Here is a 16,121-nt window from a genome sequence, read left to right on the forward strand (position 1 = left end):
AAAGACCTTTTGAGAATAACTCTTTACCCAAAAAAGTGGTCTCTCTATTAGCTGAAGTCCTAAAAAATGTCTGATGACTTTGATAGGGAGCACTTTGTCGGTATAAAGACTTACTGGCATCTCATATTCAGGGGAATGTGCTTTTAAGAAAACAGAATTTTAAAAAGTCAAAGTCCTGAAAACATGGATTTTCAATTATGATAGATGAGAACCTTATTAATTATGCTGCTCCATGGCATATTCAAATAAACCAGAGAATTTGATACAGACCAACAGTATGTCAGGGTTGAGACTGAAATGTTTTGCCCACTGGAAATTTATCACATTAATCTACTTAAACAGAAAATATGTGAATGAACACAGGACACACACACACACATAAACACATATTTTTGCTAAAAACTGTTATCTGAAGGACAGCCTAATAGACCTCATTTCAGTCTGCAAATTTATCTTTTTATTGAATCTGAAATAAAAGTCAGAGGACATAGGATTTTCAAATAAAACTGTATATGTTAGAAAAATATGCATCAAGAGCATATGTACATACATATTCTATAATAAAATAAGACTATGTACAAAAATCACTTCTGCTACTTAATGCTGATCGTAACTTGTTGGATTTTGGTGTTTAAGCACCTCCACGAAACAGAGGCAGCTGAGAGCGCACACCTCTTCCTAACTCCTGACCCCGTGTTTCATTTTCCGGTTTTGCTGGAAAGTTGGACAACTCCCTGGCTGGAGAGCGTGCTGAAAATTGTCCACAGTTTGGGGGGGTCCTCACACTTGTGCTGCCGCTCCCAGTGCAGAAGTAGCTCTTCTTTGCTTCCTAGTATCTGCACACAAAGGACACAGTTAAAGCCAGACTGGGGCAGGGGGAGGGCAGCCTGGGGGCCAGGACACTTGGGGCCCTGGGGGTCGCCTCTGGGCTCACTGGGTCCTGGCTGGGCTCGTTCCTGTTTCGTGAGGGTTTCCACGTTGTTCTGATGATGGAGGTACAGTTGTCTTTTCAGTCTGGGGACTGCACAGAGCTCCCCAGCTGAGGGATGATGCCTGAGCAGCTTCCTTCTCTCAGGACGTTTCCAGAAAGGAGCAGCCTGTTTAGTTAGTTCTCCGTGAGCTGGTCTGCTTCCGGAGGAGGGTGAGCTCTCCTCTGGCAACTGGCCTTGGATTTCCTCACCATGAACAGAAAGCAGGTGGAACTTGATTTCAGCCAGAGACTGAGCAGTGATCTGACAGCGACCACATCTGATCTGGAACCCGGCCTCGTCATTCTGGTTCATTAGGAGGTCTTCTTCCAGGCTGGACTTGGTCTCCCTGGAAACGGGGGAGAGAATGTGTCAGACCTCACTGAAAAACTTCTCCTAACAGCTCCTGGCCTTCTGGGCTCTAAGACATATACACCATGCACCAAAGAGGAGGTTGAAGGCAGGGAGAGTAGAGACCGTGTGGGAGACAGAGGCCCCGGAGAAGGTCAATGTCAGGCCTGTCTGGTGGGGCCTCACACCTCCCAGGCTGGCAGGGCCACTTCACAAAAGGGTCCCCCTTTATGCATCTCCTCCAAGAGCTAACTGTTCTTTGGTTACCATGGCAACAGGTGTGCCCACCAGGAGAGCAAGAGGTACCAAGTGTTGCAGGAACCCACTGGGTCCAGCTGAGATGACTGTCCCCACCCCTCAGGGGGCCCTTCCTAACCCCAAGCACCCAATGCACTTTGCACAGTTTACCTAAAAATCAAACGGACTCCATTAACCACTCAGAAGTGAGGTTTCTTTGGGGGAGGTGGCTATGTACCTTAGGAAAAGGCACAGGTATCTAAAAGGGAATGGAAATGCATAAAGAGACACAGAGAAACTCCAGAAAAGCCGGGAAGAAACAGGACTGGTGTAGCTTATTTTTAGTGACTATGAGAGACTGAGCTGAAAGTGAACAGAAAGCATTGAGAACCATCAGAACAACTGGTGATGATGAGGGACCGAGGTTCTAAAGTGCTGGGAGACGTTTGATGTGCATGGTACTGATGTGCATGCATCTTACAGAAACCCCCTCCATCACTCAGAGCAAAAGGGACAGACTGAGGGTGCTTCCTTGATTTACTCAGGACTCTCTGACCCACCTGACAGGCTTTCAAATGATTCAGCTGCCTTGTTTACAGTGCTGGAAAAAAGCACCGCACAGGCAACCATGTAGGAGACAGCTTACCTGGCCTCAGGGGGAAACAGACCAAGTGCTGAGGGGCAGGTCTGCCCTGGACGGGCTGAGTCCCCACCAGCTGGTATGCCAGTTTTGGGGCAAATGATGCTCTTTCAATATACATTCTGTGGGCATAAAAGTTTGGGGGAAATTACTCATCAAAAGGACCATAACCACAGATGTTAAGTTACTCTTCCATATTTCAGATGCAAAATTAATCTCATGCCCGAATGTCTCCAGCACCCCTCAAGCTGGCCCTTGTGCCCTGGCTGATGGAGAATGAAGCTGGTCAAAAATCATGAATGATCAGAGACCAAAGAGAAATGAGGCCATTCCTCACAGAACAGAGGTTAAGTGGTAGCAGTTAACTTCGGAAATCTTAATCTGAGGGCTGTCTTTCCAAACTCACCTTCCGGAATGTGGAATCCGACCCTGATCTGGAATCTTAAAGTTCCTTCTGGCCAGCACCCCGCATCGTACTCACCTGTCCACCAGTCCCTCCACCTCACAAGGGGTCTGCTCTCTGGTCCTCGGCAGGTCCCCTGGCTGCGGCTCACAGGGGGAGGGCTCGGTGCTGATGGCCACACCGTGCACCTCTTTCAGGTGGCCGAAGTACACTCTGACGTGGCCAAACACCTTGGCGCAGAACTCGCAGCACACAAGCTTCCTGGGCCGGGAATCCCCGTGGTGCAGCCGCACATGCGCGCTCAGGCTGCCCCGTCGCTTGTACACCTTTCTGCAGAGCCGGCAGCTGTAGGGCCGGCTGTCCGGGGATGCGCTCGTGTGCTCGCGGAGGTGCTGCTTGCACGGGAAGGGGTGGTCACACACGTGGCACTTGTGCCAAGTCTTCCTGAGGCCGGAAAACCCATTTCTGAAGGCAGAGTCTGGCTTTGGGGGCTGGCCGTCCTCCTTCCAGTCCAGATGGTTGGGGGCCAGGGAGTGATCGAAAGACATGTGTCCCAGGCTCCCGGGTGGCGGGGGCTGGAGGGTGGCTGGGGGCAAGGCCAGGGCTGGCAGGACCGGGACAGGTTTGGGCATGATGCTCCGGTATTTTTTCACGGCCTCCGGTTTTTGGTCCCTGGATTCTTGGGGCTCACTTTTGACTCTTGCTTTGCTGTCTTTACAACTAAGGACACATTTCCACCTTTTCCCCTGAAATGTCAAAAGTTCGTCTGGGCCCTTGCGTTTTCTTCCTCTTCTCTTCGCTGTCTCACCGTTCAGTTTTGTTTTGTGGTTAAGGTCGGGCTTGGTGGCTTGACAGAAGGCACTGTTGCCGGGGCTCTGCCCAGGAGCCGGTGGGGCAGGTCCCCTGTCCCCCACCTGTGGGGCCGCACTGAAGCCTTCCGGGATGGAGGGCGTCTGGTCTCGGGCAGTCCTGAGCCCAGGGAAGGGGACATGCGCAGTGTTCACGGTGGCTCCGCTCCTGTAAACCTGCGTGGTCTTCACTCTCGAGTAGGGCAGGATGGGCAGTTTACCTCTGGGGACGGAAGAGGGCACCTGGACCGCGTTTCCGATGACGCCTGGTGATGACAAAATGGCTTTGGTGGCATCGACCGGTTCTTGAGGTTTTTCACTGGCAACAGCAGAAGGTTTCCTGGGGGTTTTCTTGCTTGGAACTTTCGCTCTTCCTGAACTCTTCTGGAGGCCCTGCTCGGCGGAAGGCTCCTCTGGTGTGGCCAGTGCTGGGGTGGCAGGAGGAGTCCAACCTTCATGGTTGCTGGTCCCTGGAGGCCCGGGGTCTTGGTGGCCACTCCTGTTGGTCAGCGCAGCTGGGGCTTGGTCTGGTGCCACCTTGGGTGGGTTGGGCTTGTGCGGGGGCTCAGGATGCTCAGGTGGGGGAGGGGCTGCTTGGGTTTGGGCAGATTTGCTGCAGCCCCTCTCGAGCTCTGGCTTCTTTCTGACTCCTTTGCCAGGTCTCGGGGGCTGGTACCGGGGGATGGGCAGCTTTAGGTTCTCGGGCAGAGGCATCCGGGGTTTCTGGATCGGCTGAGCTGAGGCCACGTGCGGCAGAGCGATCAGCGAGAAGGTCCCTTCCTGGCCGGCCACCTGCATCAGCGCATAATTCTGTGGGGGCATCCCCAGGGGCTTGGAGCCGAGGGAAGGGCCTGGATTCGCCTGATCAGAGAGTGAAGGCACCGGGCCCGGCAGCACTCTGGGTGCCAAGACTTGGGGCGCAATCTTTGGAGCGATGGTTCTAAATTGACTCTTATTCTGCAGGCCTTTCCCGCTGTGAATCGCCCCAGGAGGGATATTTGGTTCGCCTGCAAGGACAACACAACATAAAAAGGCACTCTGGAGTCACTGTCCTGTGCTGAGAGCACAGGTAAGCAACCAACCATCTCCTCTGCCCGGAAGCATCCCTGCACCCAACCTTGCCCATGGGTGCAGAGCTAGTGTTCCTCAAGATGGAGGTCAGCTCCTGCCCACCTTTCCAGGGACTCATGACTGTTATTCTCCAGGGTTCCACAGCCCTTGTCATAACACTCACCACTTTCCACAGTAATTTATATTTGTTCATCTCTACTACAGAACACAGAGCATCCTGAAAGCTGGGACTGTCTTTGTATTCTGCAAGTCCATCCTCCCTGTTGACCTCACTCCAATTTATTTTTACAGGCCAGTGCTCCCCACCCTGTCCCTGAGGTCTGGGCTACATCCCCTCTGGCATGTTCTACTGCAGACTCTTATTTCTTTCATATAAATGTCTTGCTTTCCCTATTAAACTTATGCTCTGTGAGCACAAAGCCCATATTGGATCCCACTGTATCTTTGTTAGGAAACAAACGTTTCTTGTACCAACCTCCTTTCTTACTCGGTTTTAGGACAAATTTGACCCACTGGCAGCGCCATCTGTCCTGCACACAGGGATGCATGCCAGACTGAATGCTGGCTCTGTGGCTGCTTCCCCGTGTGACTTGTGAATTTCTTCTCACACCTCTCAAACTGTTTATGTGTGCTTTTACAATTAAATCACCAGTATTAAAAAAGTTGATGTGACACCTTACACACATGTTGGAAGAAAAACAAAAAGATACAGAGTGATAAGTAAAGACACAGAGACAACATAAAAAATACATGGATCACACAAAAAGGGCCTTCCAGGACACCGATGGGAACAATTTTAACTGACAGGCTAACACTTCATATTTGAGATTTATTAGGCTGACCCAAAAAGCCATGATTACCGCTCTGAGGGGACAATTATGGAAACATTTCCATGCACTGCTTCTAAGGACTGAATCATTGGTTTTCTCCCCTAAGGCCTCAAGCTCCTGAGTCCTGGCTGCAGAAGAACTTCTCATTTCTGAGTACCTCGTATCAGTCAGCTTGTGTTTTCCAGGTATCCACACTTTTCTAGAGATGGCTGCCACCCATGGTTTTTTTCTGAAACCACTGGGGCCAGATGTGCTTTGGAATTTACACTTTCAAATTTTAAAAAAGTAATAAATGCTTACAGCAGATGTTACATAACACCTTGCAGAGTCTGCATAATACCCCAAATTAAACCTATTACCACTTCTGTAGTGAAATATATGGGCATTCACAAGGTGGGGGCAGGGGGGGAATGATTTTTAAAGTTCTTATTTCAGTTTAGGCTTTGCCTCTGAATGTGTTTTAATATCCAACTTTTGATAACATTTTCTGTTTTCAGAGTCTGTTAAATTTTGGAGTTATAGGAAGAGGATCGAAGAACTATTTGTTTAGGAACTACCAAGGGTATAAAGGGCTTCCCAGGTGGCACACTGATAAAGAATCCACCTGCTCAATGCAGGAGACGCAAGAGATTCGGGTTCAAAGATCCCCTGGAGTAGGAAATGGAACTCACTGTAGTATTTTTTTCTGGAAAATTCCATGGAGAGAGGAACCTGGTGGGATGCAGTCCATTGGGTTGCAAAGAGTTGGATACAACTGCCTGCTACTTCATGCCATGTCATGTCATGTCATGTCATGTGAAAGGTATAAAGATGAAATGATACAGCTTTTCCCTTAGTTTGCTGGCAATCTGATGATTTTAATCACCTTGATTTTAATGTCTACAGTGAGCGAACTAACAATTTTAGCACAAAAATGATTTTTTTCAGCAAATATGTACTGACTGATCACCTTATTCTAGACAGTAATCACTGTTTGATGAAGAAAAAGTATGCTAGAAACATATTTCACATAGTATTATAGCATACATTAGAGGAAGAAGGGAAAAGACTTGTGTTAAGGTTGGAAAAATTAGATAAGGATAATTATGTAATCTGTTGTTTTCCTTTTTGGCTTTGTGACCATGAAGTTCATGGGTAAACTGACTAGTTGATCACCTCACAATAGTCACCTAAACTGATTGGCTATATCTGCTTCATCTTCCTGCATAATTTAATTCATTTTTAAAGTTCTATTTCCACAGCTTTTAAATTTAAACATCTTTCATGTTAAACCTCCTTTTAACTTTTTAGAAGAAGTACTGAAGTAAGCTGTAAATAAATACATTAAACCAGGATTGAGAGAGTTTACAGAGAGCTTAAAATTATTGACAGCTTTTGGTTGCCAAGTGACAAAGCTTATTAAGTAATTATACTGACAGTCACAATGGTCTTTGCATCTATACAACCTATCGTGGAACAGGGAACACTGGGTGATTTCTATTTAGTTCCTACTCCTAAGTGATGGAATACACAGTATTTATAGCAAGAAGAGCTGGAAGAAAGGCTATGCTGGCCTTAATTAGTCTCAAGTCCGCTTGAAATACAATATGTGACAATAATGCATTGCAGCACAAGACACCTCACTTGTCTGCTCAAGTCTGTCCAATTGGCTCTTCATCTCAGACTGGAGCCTAAGTCCTTGCAGGGGCCTCAAGGGCCTGGAGCCCTGGGCTCCTGGGAGTACTCCAACCTAGTTCCTCCCCAGGTTCTCTCCAGGCATAGCAGCCTTGCTGCTGATCCTCACAGGGGCCACACACCTGAATCCCAGAGGGTTTACACCTGCCACTCTCACCACCCTGACTTGCTTCTCTAGATCATCCCCAGTAAGGGCTGCAGCATTTCCTTCAAGTTTTGCTCAAATAGCCTCTTCATGGTGAACTCTTCTCTTAGTAAAGAGAAGAGCCTTAGTAAACCTGTAGCCCCGTTCTGAACTCCCTGCCCCACTTCCCATTTCCATCTCCTCCAGCACACTCGCTCCATCTCATGGATTACATTATGGTCTGCAGTCCCCATCCCACACCCCCTCCACAAAAGTGAATTCCTTGATGATGGGGAGTTTATTTACCTCTTTAGGGCCTGGAAAAGGGTTACAGATACACTCAGAAATCTGATAATTACTTGTAAAATTTATAAGTGATACTTGTAATAAAGTGATCAGTAAATGAAAGAAAAACACAATTTAAAGGCAAACTGAAAACTGCCATATTACTTTGAAAATTAAAAAAAGAAATAGAGAATAGATCTCTGGAATACTTTTTTTCAATTTAACTTGCCCACCATCAGAATAAGGATAGCACCATGAATTTTTTAAAAAAGAAAGAAAACAAACAAACAAAAAACCTTTTAAAGTTAAAGGGGAGAGGTGAGGCCAAATGACTAACCATCTGAGGAGGTAATAAGAGAGAATGGTAAATGATGCTATTGGGGTACAAAGAAACAAGCAAGCTCTGAAGAAGAAATTACTTTAAAGAAAACAGACACACAAAGAGGGGAAAAGAAGGGGATTAGAGAGAAAAGAGGAGGAAGCTAGAAGAGGAAAAACTGACCCTCAGAGCAGAGAATGGCTCTGTCAGTGTGACGAGGAGCAGAAATAACAAAGAACAAAAGATGCAGCTGAAGCAACAACTGGTGGTCAAGGTCACCTCAAAGTCCCCAAAGACTTCAGCTGGGAAGGGGCTCCCCAGGTTTTATGACGGAGTATAAGAAAGCAATCTTCTGACAGTTAAGGTTCCTAGCAATGAAGCCAGCTATATTTATTGAGCTGCTCCAGAAGGGAGGGAGAGGGCTAATTATGATACATTTAAAGTAGATATGCTTCAACGAATCTTCAGAAGTTCCTATATTACAGTGCAAATAAAATCTCACATGAAGACCAATGACAGTCACAGGAAAAGGAAGCCAATTGTGGTCCCGGAGCAAAGGAAACTTTAGGGTAACTGCAATCCCAGCATGGGAGAATACCGATTGGTGAGCAGCCTGGGACGACAGAGCCCGGGGTGACAGGTAAGGGGCCTGCCACACAGTCAGTTTTCCCCAGGTTCCCTGAAATTCAAAGAGGTAGATCCTGGGGGTAGAAAAGTGTATCAATTAGCCTCATGATCAATAATCAGAAGAAATCTGTGGGGTGAAAGGATAAGGCCTTACAGGATAAACTGAACTTACTCACACTTGCCTGGATCTGTTGGGAATTCCATACAGATGGAATAGGTGTGGAACAGATCATGACGGTGATGTTGAGTCCCTTCTCCCAGAATCATTAATGATGAGGTGATAGGGAATGAAATGATGCATTAGAAGAAAATCATAGCAGGAAAAAGAGGGCAAGGCCATAAAAATAGAGGGGAAAACTCCTTAGGAATTACTCAAATGTTCAGCAAGAGGGTACTAATACAATAGCCAACCATGCAACAGAAACAAAGTACTAATACAGGTACAAATACAACAGTCAGCCACTCAGGCAATGGGATACTAAGCAGCAGCAGCAAAGAAGAATGAGTTAGACTGATACATAACACTCTCCAAGATGTGAGATACTATCACTTGGATATTTTTTTTAAAGTAGTGAGAGACACACACAAACTAATCCCCGTGTATACACAGAATATCTCTCAAAGGAAAGCAAAGAAACTAGTCTTGGGGTGTGGCCTTTGGGGTAAAGGCACAGTGGTGGGGGTAACTATAGGGTAGGACGAGATGAATGCATATTTTCCACTGAATATTCGCTATGCCTAGCACAGAGAAGGTACCTATAAATATTTGTTGAATGAATGAAAGGCAAATGAAAGTTTCCTTTTTGGATCCGTTTTGCAGAAGGAGTATCTCTGGGGATGTTGGTGATGGGTAAGTGTGCGTCTGTTCATAAATGACTATGTCCAGATGTCAGAGAGAACATTTCAAGTTTTTCCTTTCCTTGCCTACTTAAGGATAAGAATTGCTAGTGGTTAAGAGAAGTAATTGAGTCATCTGACAGGCAGTGCATCACCACCCCTCAAGGTTCAGTCCTGGGAAGCATCAGAGCTCATTATCTCCCAAGGACAACTGAAGTGCTGAGAACCATCTCTCCCAACATTTGGCTCCTTAAAATAAAACAAGGCAGGGGCTTCCCTGGTGGTCCAATGGTTGGGACTTCACCTTCCAATGAAGGGGTGCTGGTCAGGGAGCTAGGATCCCTGACATGCCTCGAGGCCAAAAAACCAAAAACATGAACCAGAAATGATATTGTAAGAAATTCAATGAAGACTTTAAAAGTGATCCACAATAACAACAACAAAATCTTAAAAAACGTAAAACAAAGCGATTTGCAATAAAGGTCAGTTTGCTATAAAACCACAAGTTTTTTTTTTTTTTTAAAGTAGTTTGAACAACAAGAGTGTTTAGAGAAGCTGAAAATGCCATGAAGTTTTTTAAAACACTGAAATGGTACGATTGTAGCAAGTCTTTCTCAGCTATGCGGCTGCAACAGTGGTTTATCCCACGACACATTTACAAGGCCTCTCTCCCAGATGGTGTGATCTAAAACCCCTCACCTGTCACCTACTAAATCACAGATTTCAGAGAACTGTGCACTAAATGGTAAGTCGAAATTTCCACTGACATTCATCATTTCTGGAAATCCTGCGAAATTACCCATAACACAGTTAAAGAGGCTCACAGGACTCCCAGGTACTAAACATGGACTTTTATTAACTGGAAACATGAAAGGCTCACTCAGTAAAATTAATTTTTCACAATTCTACAATGCAAATACTTAGTATTGTGATTTTATATGTGGGCTGTTTTTAATATGTTAAGTGTATTAAAAATAATTATTTTGAAGAGTGACATTTACAGTCGGTGAGAATTTGATCTAACTGTGGATTAAAGGAAAACGAGGTGGTAGTGAGTCCTTATTATGGTCTAGAATCTGTGCTGGGTCTCTTAAGTGAATCCTTATGCAAACTCTACAAATAAGTATTACTGTCCCCCTTAACAGATTAAGCAAAAAGAGCTTGAGGAAGTTAAGTAACAGCTGAAGTCCATATCCATCTGATTCTAATGTGGACAATGGGCTTCTACTTCTTCATCCTCCCCTCAAGAAGGGGAAAATTTTTAGGCTTCCTTGGTGGCTCAGTGGTGAAGAATCTGTCTGCCATTGCAGGAGACACAGGTTTGATTCCTTATCCAGGAAGATCCCACATTCCAACTAAGCCTGTGGGCCACAACTACTGAACCGGTGTTCTAGAGCCTAAGAGCCAAAACTACAGAAGTCCATGCCCTAAGGGTCATGCTCCGCAACAAGAGACGCCACTGCAATGAGAAGCTCGCACGTCACAACTAGAGAGTAGCCCTTGCTTGCCACAGCTAGAAAAAAGCCTGTGCAGCAATGAATACCCAGCACAGCCAGAAATAATAAACAAATAAATGAAGTTAGTTAATAAAGTTAATTAATTGAAAAGGGGGAAAGTATTTACAAAATTGCCCTTAACTCCAAAATATATGATATTTTACATTATAATTTATATATTATATTAAAATATAGTATTATCTCTAAATTTTAAGGAGGGGGGGAAAATTTGAAAGTAGAAATGGCTTGTCATATCCCCAAACTTCAATGACCATTAAAAGATTCTTTCCAACAGCCCACTAATTAGAGAACTGATGAAAAACTAAGAGGCACTTGAAGCAGATATTCAAAGTTGAGTTTACCAATTATTAACCACAGGATTCTGAGGAATCCAATAAGGCGGCCAGCTATTTGTCTGGAGCAAGGACCAAGTGGGTCCTGCGTGCATCTCCTCCACCAGGTCTAACTGATGGGTGTGGCTGCACGTGAGAGGCAGCAGAGGGAAGATGCAGGTCAGTGGTCCATGAGCCCACAGCCAAGCTAGCCTCATCCGGCTGCTTCACAACATGCCCCTGTACAGACAGTGTTAAGAGACAAGCACATGAGGCAGGCGGTTCTCCAACAGCTGCAAATAACTCACTTCCTGATTTCCACCCGCAGAACCAAGGCGCAGGGTGCTGCTTCTGAACAAAGTTGCTCCCACTAGACCCTTGGCTGGTTTGGACATGGTTCCACCATCACTCCATCTAGGGAGACACCGAGGTCCATGGCTAAGTCCAGAGCAGAGAACAGGTAGAGAAAGAGGGTCCCTGCTCTTGACACAGGGCTCCCTGGCTCTAGGCCCAGAATAAGAGTGCTGCCAAGCACTCTTGGCCACAAAAGAGCCCAAACTTTTAGGGCTTGTTTAGGTTTTAATTGTATTAAACTGAGAAACTCTATTTTCAGTTTTATTGCTTGGCATCCCTGTTCTCCCTCTCACTTGGCTTTCCAATAATAAGTTCCAGTTGGGGTTCAAACTGTTTCCCAGGATGGTCTCTGGTTAAAACCAGTATGGTGAAACCCTGGAGAAGTCCGAGATGAAAGAAAGGCCTCTGAACATGGGGGGAGCTCAATTTAATTTTGTTGAAAAACCCATAAACACGTGGAGCCATCGCCCACTGGCTCCCCCAGGCACCTCCAGGCTCTGCGGCGCCGTCCACAGGGCTGTGTTGAGTGCTGGCGGGAGAGACAGTGCTGTAAAGCATGCTGGCAGCATAGGCACAGTGTTCTTTGTTTCTGAGGATTCAGGATGCCAAGACCACTCTAGTCTACACATCCACAGCACTCAGACTTCACAGAATCACTCTACTAGGACCCCTAGTTCAGGAAATCGGACACCGTATGAGAAAGCAAGACAGTCCCACCTGGTGATCTTGTTTCCTGAGTCCATCCTCCTCGGTACACTTGCCCTTGCTGAACTGAGGTCCCAGCCAGCTCCCTTCCCTCCCCTCTTGCAGCCACCCCAGGGATGTCCTGGCACCTTCCATTCAGCATGGGCTTTGAGAGCTGTCTTGCTCATCATCGCCTAGCTTAGCAAGGAAGAGAATTCTTTTCTGAGCACAGGAGATCCTTTTCTTTCCTAGCACTATTCAATGCTATTTCTTCAACATTAATCCAATGATAAGGCATATTTCATGTGTCAGGTACTGTGCAAAATACTTTGGATGCATTATCTCCTTTAATCCCCACAATCCACTGAGTTAGGGATTACTGTTCATGTGCATTTTACAGATACAGATTTCAAAGCCAGCAGGTAACAGACTGGAATTCAAGGCTTGGCCCAGGTGACACCAAAGGCTCTTCCCAGTTCTACCTGCTGCCTGGAAGCTGTATCCATGGTAATGACCACCATCATAGTCTCCAGTGGGAAGACCATGGGTTTGGGGGTTCAGACAGATGTGGGTTCAACTCCTGTCTCTGTCTCATAGTTTAGGAAAGTCACTCACTCTCAGCCTGAGTGTTCTTATTTATAAAGTGTGCATAATTGTATCTGGTTGCTGTCAGGATTAAATGAAAAAAGTATCCATAAACGTGCCAGGGTGGGGCCTACCACACGTCAGTTTCGCAGTAGACATTAGTTTTCTACTCTTGCTCCCTCTCTTTTCTGGCTGCACTGGGTCCTTAGTGCTGCAATAGGGCTGTCTCTAGTTTTGGTGCCCTGACTTAGCTGCTTCAGGGCAGGTGGGATCTTCCTGCACCAGGGATTGAACTTGTGTCCCCTGCACTGGCAGGCAGGTTCTTAACCAATGGACCATCAGGGAAGTCCTCTGTCTTCTACTTTCTCTTGCCAAGAAGTATGAGGCTCCTGACACTTATATTTGGTGGGAGGGAAAAAAAAAAGCACAAATCTTGACCATGAATCGTATGGAAACAGCGTTGTTGCTGTTCAGTCGCTAAGTCATGTCTGATTCTTTATGACCCCGTGGACTATATAGCCTGCCAGGCTCCTCTGTTCATTGGATTTCCCAGGCAAGAATACTGGAGTGGGCTGCCATTCCTTCTTCAGCGGACCTTCCTGACTCAGGGATGGAACCAGTGTCTCCTGCATGGCAGGCAGATTCTTTACCACTGAGCCACCAGGGAAGCCCAGTGGAAATAGTACTGAATCCTTAAAAGTGTATTTCTTTGTTGAGAGGGAAATGAAGGGAAATGGGAAGAAATAACTATTCCTTGTGAATGATTCTCCCAGTAAACCTGTAAAGCATTTCTTTTTTGCCTCTCTGGGGCCACCCACTCTGGCAGCTTCATCTGATCCAGCCTACCAGGCTCTCTTTTCCCTGCCTGTTCCGCTCCCCCACCCAACCCCATTTTTGCATGGAGTTGACAAAGTGCTAATCAGATTAACAGTATTTAGTGAATAGGAGTGAACAGATGTGCATTGCAAAGAGCAGTTTTCTGGGGCCACTCTCCTCTGCTTTTGTTTATACTGACTATTGATACTAATTGCTCTTGTTCTCCAGCTTAGCGGGGAAGAAAGCACCTCCTCTGGTAGACCTTCAGGGCGTGGGGTAAGCCCAGGTCTCAGGGGTCCTGTGAGGGACAGGGACTAGGAACTCTGGTTACATCTTGGGAGAAGGGTGAGAGCGACGGACATGCAGTTTTTCATTTTGGGAGAGAAAACATGTGAGTGGTCGAGGGTGTGGGCAGAGCAACCAAAGTTGGAAAGCGCTTGTGAATTTCAGTATTTTGCTGGAGAAATCATTAAGAAATATGTTTAAGATAGCTTGTGTATAGAAATAAAAATTTGGCACCCAAAGAGGAATTACAGCCCATAAAATCGAACAAATACAAAGTCGGAGAAAACAAGCATTCTTTATGAACAAGTTTAAAAGCCAATTACCTAAAATATTAACATGAGAAAAAATGTTACACAATGTGGTTTTTGTTAAATTCAAGCAGGTAATTATTCTTTTCAAGTCATATAATTAATGTCCCAAATAAAAAGAAAATTTAAAAAGCTCTATCATTTAAAATACGGTTTAATAATGCTTGATTTCAGTGACTTTCCCCTTCATTTTAATCAAGCCCCCTTTTATCAGTCCTTATTTCTAGGGGGAACTATTATGAATTTCAAGTGCCTCTGATGAAAAACAGTTGAAAACTCTGTGAGATAGTCTTATTTTTAATGCTTTGAGAAAGATGAAGTTATTTCTCTTTTTCGCAAAACAAACAGACAAACAAAAAAAACCTGTAGTGTTCACAAGATTTCATTCACTATTATAAAACAGTCGATTTGGTATCTTTACCCAAATCTAAAAATGACTGAGCAGCATCAGAATTTAACTAAGAGCTAATGATCACTGGGGGATACAGAGCAGGGCAAAGACAACTTGTGAGATACTTGATAAGCCCATTTCCCCACTATTCTTTTCATTGTTAATATTACTAGAATTGTAAATATGCAGTTGAATCTGAGAAGGCATTGCTCACTGAAGTTCATCACGGTAAAAGCAGCACATCATTTCATCTGAAGTCCAAACTCCCAGAAACAAATATACCTGTACAGGTTGTCTTTCCAGGAGATTCCAACATCTTCTGAGTCAGCAGTTTCTCCACAGGGCTGGGGAGCAGGGAGACATCTCCTGCAAAAGAGCTTTAGTGAGTTAGTCTCTCAGGGCAAGAAATCTTCCACCAACAAGTTAAAAACGGACCCCTTCTGTGTACATCTTGTATTTCAATATCAGTTGGAACAGTTACTATCTGGGATGACAGTTGGTGAAGAAAACCTTTTCCTTAGTGGGATAAACAGAAAGAACAGGGTTTCAACATCAGAACATGCAGACAGTTGAAACAAACTAGGGTGTGTGCAGACTATGCTTGACTTTGGTCAAAACACCCTGGTTATGCAACTGAAGTGGTGAAGATCACAATGTTTCAACTGCAGTATAGTTAAAAGCAAGGGGCTGGAACCACAAGGATATTCTTATCTTTATACCATTACTACAAAAGTAGATTTGGTGTATGTATATAGAACAGACCTTTTTAAAGAATGTACAAACTGCATTTTTTTAAAAATGAAATAATGGTTCCACTGCTTTATGGCAGAGTTTTGTTCTATCTTCACTTCTGATTTATCCTTGACTCACAAAGTTTTAGGACTTTTTTTTTAATGCAAGTTTTTCTATATCTCAACTTTTATGTCAAATAGTTCATGATTTTAAGTCCAAATGTACAGCACCATGTATTTCTAAGTTATGTTGATAATTATTCCCTGAAACTCCTGCTTATTAGTAAGTACTGACGGTTTCTCATCTCTTCAATCAAGGCACATCTTACCTTAACACAGAGAGACCACCTGTGATACTGACTCTGGAAAGAAAATGAAGTGCCAGACACTGCTGACACTGAGATCCTGGGTATGCAGGGAACTATTTCTATGAGGTTGACCAGCCTGGCTCTGTGTGGGCTAACTCACATATACTGTACAGATTCTGAGGTTCAGCTGATGCTGACCTGAATCACTAAAAAAATAAAGAATAAAAATGAAGGCATCAGAGTTTGAAAGCTATAGAACCAATCTGGGTTCCTTTTCTTTTGAAGTCTGCCCAGCTTCTCCTCTGTCAGTATCTTTCTTGTTCTCTGGATACAACTAGAGAGCTGGCTGAAGGAAACATTTACTCTCATCTCCAGGTTAGGAACGTGTAAGAGTTAACTCATTTTCCCTGAGGGGATGAAATGATGACACAACCCACCTGCTCTCTTTTCCCTGAGACTCTGTAGGTTTGTGTGCTTAGGTAGATACTCCCAGTCCAGATCAGGTTTCATGCCTGATCATCCACGGATACTCCCAGAATGCCATGGGTGTCTTTCAACAGTGCTTACCCTGACTGGTCCCACCCTGTACTTTCCGCTCCCACTACCTACTGCCTGGA

At 45.1% G+C, this 16,121-nt stretch overlaps 1 protein-coding gene across 50 annotated transcripts in view; it reads right to left on the reverse strand.

Annotated features, from left to right (window-relative positions):
- Nucleotides 1-434: 434 nt before the first annotated feature.
- ZNF438 (zinc finger protein 438) overlaps nucleotides 435-16,121 on the reverse strand; it is a 199,086-nt gene continuing 183,399 nt past the window's right edge. For all 50 annotated transcript variants that reach the window (XM_086334035.1, XM_086334024.1, XM_086334020.1 and 47 more), the window contains 3 exons: nucleotides 14,748-14,831; nucleotides 2,678-4,454; nucleotides 435-1,317 (listed from right to left, as the gene is read on the reverse strand). In XM_086334035.1, coding sequence (XP_086190161.1) covers nucleotides 699-1,317; nucleotides 2,678-4,454; nucleotides 14,748-14,831 — 2,480 coding nt within the window. In that variant the 3' untranslated portion in view covers nucleotides 435-698. The remainder of the gene's footprint in view (nucleotides 1,318-2,677; nucleotides 4,455-14,747; nucleotides 14,832-16,121) is intronic.

The sequence above is a fragment of the Bos grunniens genome, chromosome 13, assembly GCF_055505025.1.
Source record: "Bos grunniens cultivar Pamir isolate PY7600 chromosome 13, Bosgru_T2T1.0, whole genome shotgun sequence".
Lineage (NCBI taxonomy): Eukaryota > Metazoa > Chordata > Mammalia > Artiodactyla > Bovidae > Bos > Bos grunniens.